The 1338-nt window shown below is 37.8% G+C and overlaps 1 protein-coding gene across 1 annotated transcript; it reads left to right on the top strand.

Annotated features, from left to right (window-relative positions):
• Positions 1-7: 7 nt before the first annotated feature.
• LOC109593110 (ankyrin repeat domain-containing protein 29-like) lies at positions 8-1334 on the top strand (the record flags this gene model as incomplete). Its single annotated transcript, XM_020008344.1, has 2 exons — positions 8-1067; positions 1167-1334. Coding segments are annotated over exons 1-2 (1122 nt in total), but the record flags the coding sequence as incomplete, so codon positions are not given.
• Positions 1335-1338: the final 4 nt, after the last annotated feature.

Below are 1338 nucleotides of genomic sequence, written 5' to 3'. Positions count from 1 at the left end.
AATCATTTAACTTTAATACTGCTTTATTAAAGGCAGTGCAAGCAAAACAAGCTGAAGTAATAGAATTTATTCTTAGAATAAAAGCATGTAGTAATGCCATAATCACTAAAAGCATGGAAAATATACTGACTGCATTACATTCTGAAGGAAATCATAATGACAGCATTATAGAAATACTTATTAGCAAGTATTCCAACAAATCGTGCAAAAAAGGATTCATACTAGCTGCTCAAAAGGGATTCATAGAAATAGTTTTAAAATTTCTTAAAAGGAAAATTAACCCAAATACTAAAAACAATGATGGCCAGACAGCAGTCATGTTGGCTAGTCTAAATGGTCATCAACAAGTGGTTGAGTTACTCCTTAATGAAAAGGCTGATCCTAACATTCAACACAATGATGGCAGGACAGCACTCATGTTAGCTAGTCAAAATGGTCATCAACAAGTGGTTGAGTTACTCTTTAATGAAAAGGCTGATCCTAACATTCAAGACAATGATGGCAGGACAGCACTCATGTTAGCTAGTCAAAATGGTCATCAACAAGTGGTTGAGTTACTCCTTAATGAAGAGGCTGATCCTAACATTCAAAAAAATAATGGCACAACAGCACTCATGGCAGCTAGTGAAAATGGTCATCAACAAGTGGTTGAGTTACTCCTTAATGAAAAGGCTGATCCTAACATTCAACACAATGATGGCAGGACAGCACTCATGCTAGCTAGTGAAAATGGTCATCAACAAGTGGTTGAGTTACTCCTTAATGAAAAGGCTGATCCTAACATTCAAGACAATGATGGCAGGACAGCACTCATGTTAGCTAGTCAAAATGGTCATCAACAAGTGGTTGAGTTACTCCTTAATGAAAAGGCTGATCCTAACATTCAACACAATGATGGCAGGACAGCACTCATGTTAGCTAGTCAAAATGGTCATCAACAAGTGGTTGAGTTACTCCTTAATGAAAAGGTTGATCCTAACATTCAAGACAGTGATGGCAGGACAGCACTCATGTTAGCTAGTCAAAATGGTCATCAACAAGTGGTTGAGTTACTCCTTAATGAAAAGGTTGATCCTAACATTCAAGACAGTGATGGCAGGACAGCACTCATGTTAGCTAGTCAAAATGGTCATCAACAAGTGGTTGAGTTACTCCTTAATGAAAAGGCTGATCCTAACATTAAAGACGATTATGGCTGGACAGCACTCATGCTAGCTAGTGAAAATGGTCATCAACAAGTGGTTGAGTTACTCCTTAATGAAAAGGCTGATCCTAACATTAAAGACGATTATGGCTGGACAGCACTCATGCTAGCTAGTGAAAATGGTCATCAACAAG

This window comes from Amphimedon queenslandica, unplaced genomic scaffold, assembly GCF_000090795.2.
Source record: "Amphimedon queenslandica unplaced genomic scaffold, v1.1 AMPQUscaffold_2820_Cont25179, whole genome shotgun sequence".
Taxonomy (NCBI): Eukaryota; Metazoa; Porifera; class Demospongiae; order Haplosclerida; family Niphatidae; genus Amphimedon; species Amphimedon queenslandica.
Note: the sequence above shows the minus strand (reverse complement) of the source record. Positions and strands in the feature narration are given on the sequence as shown.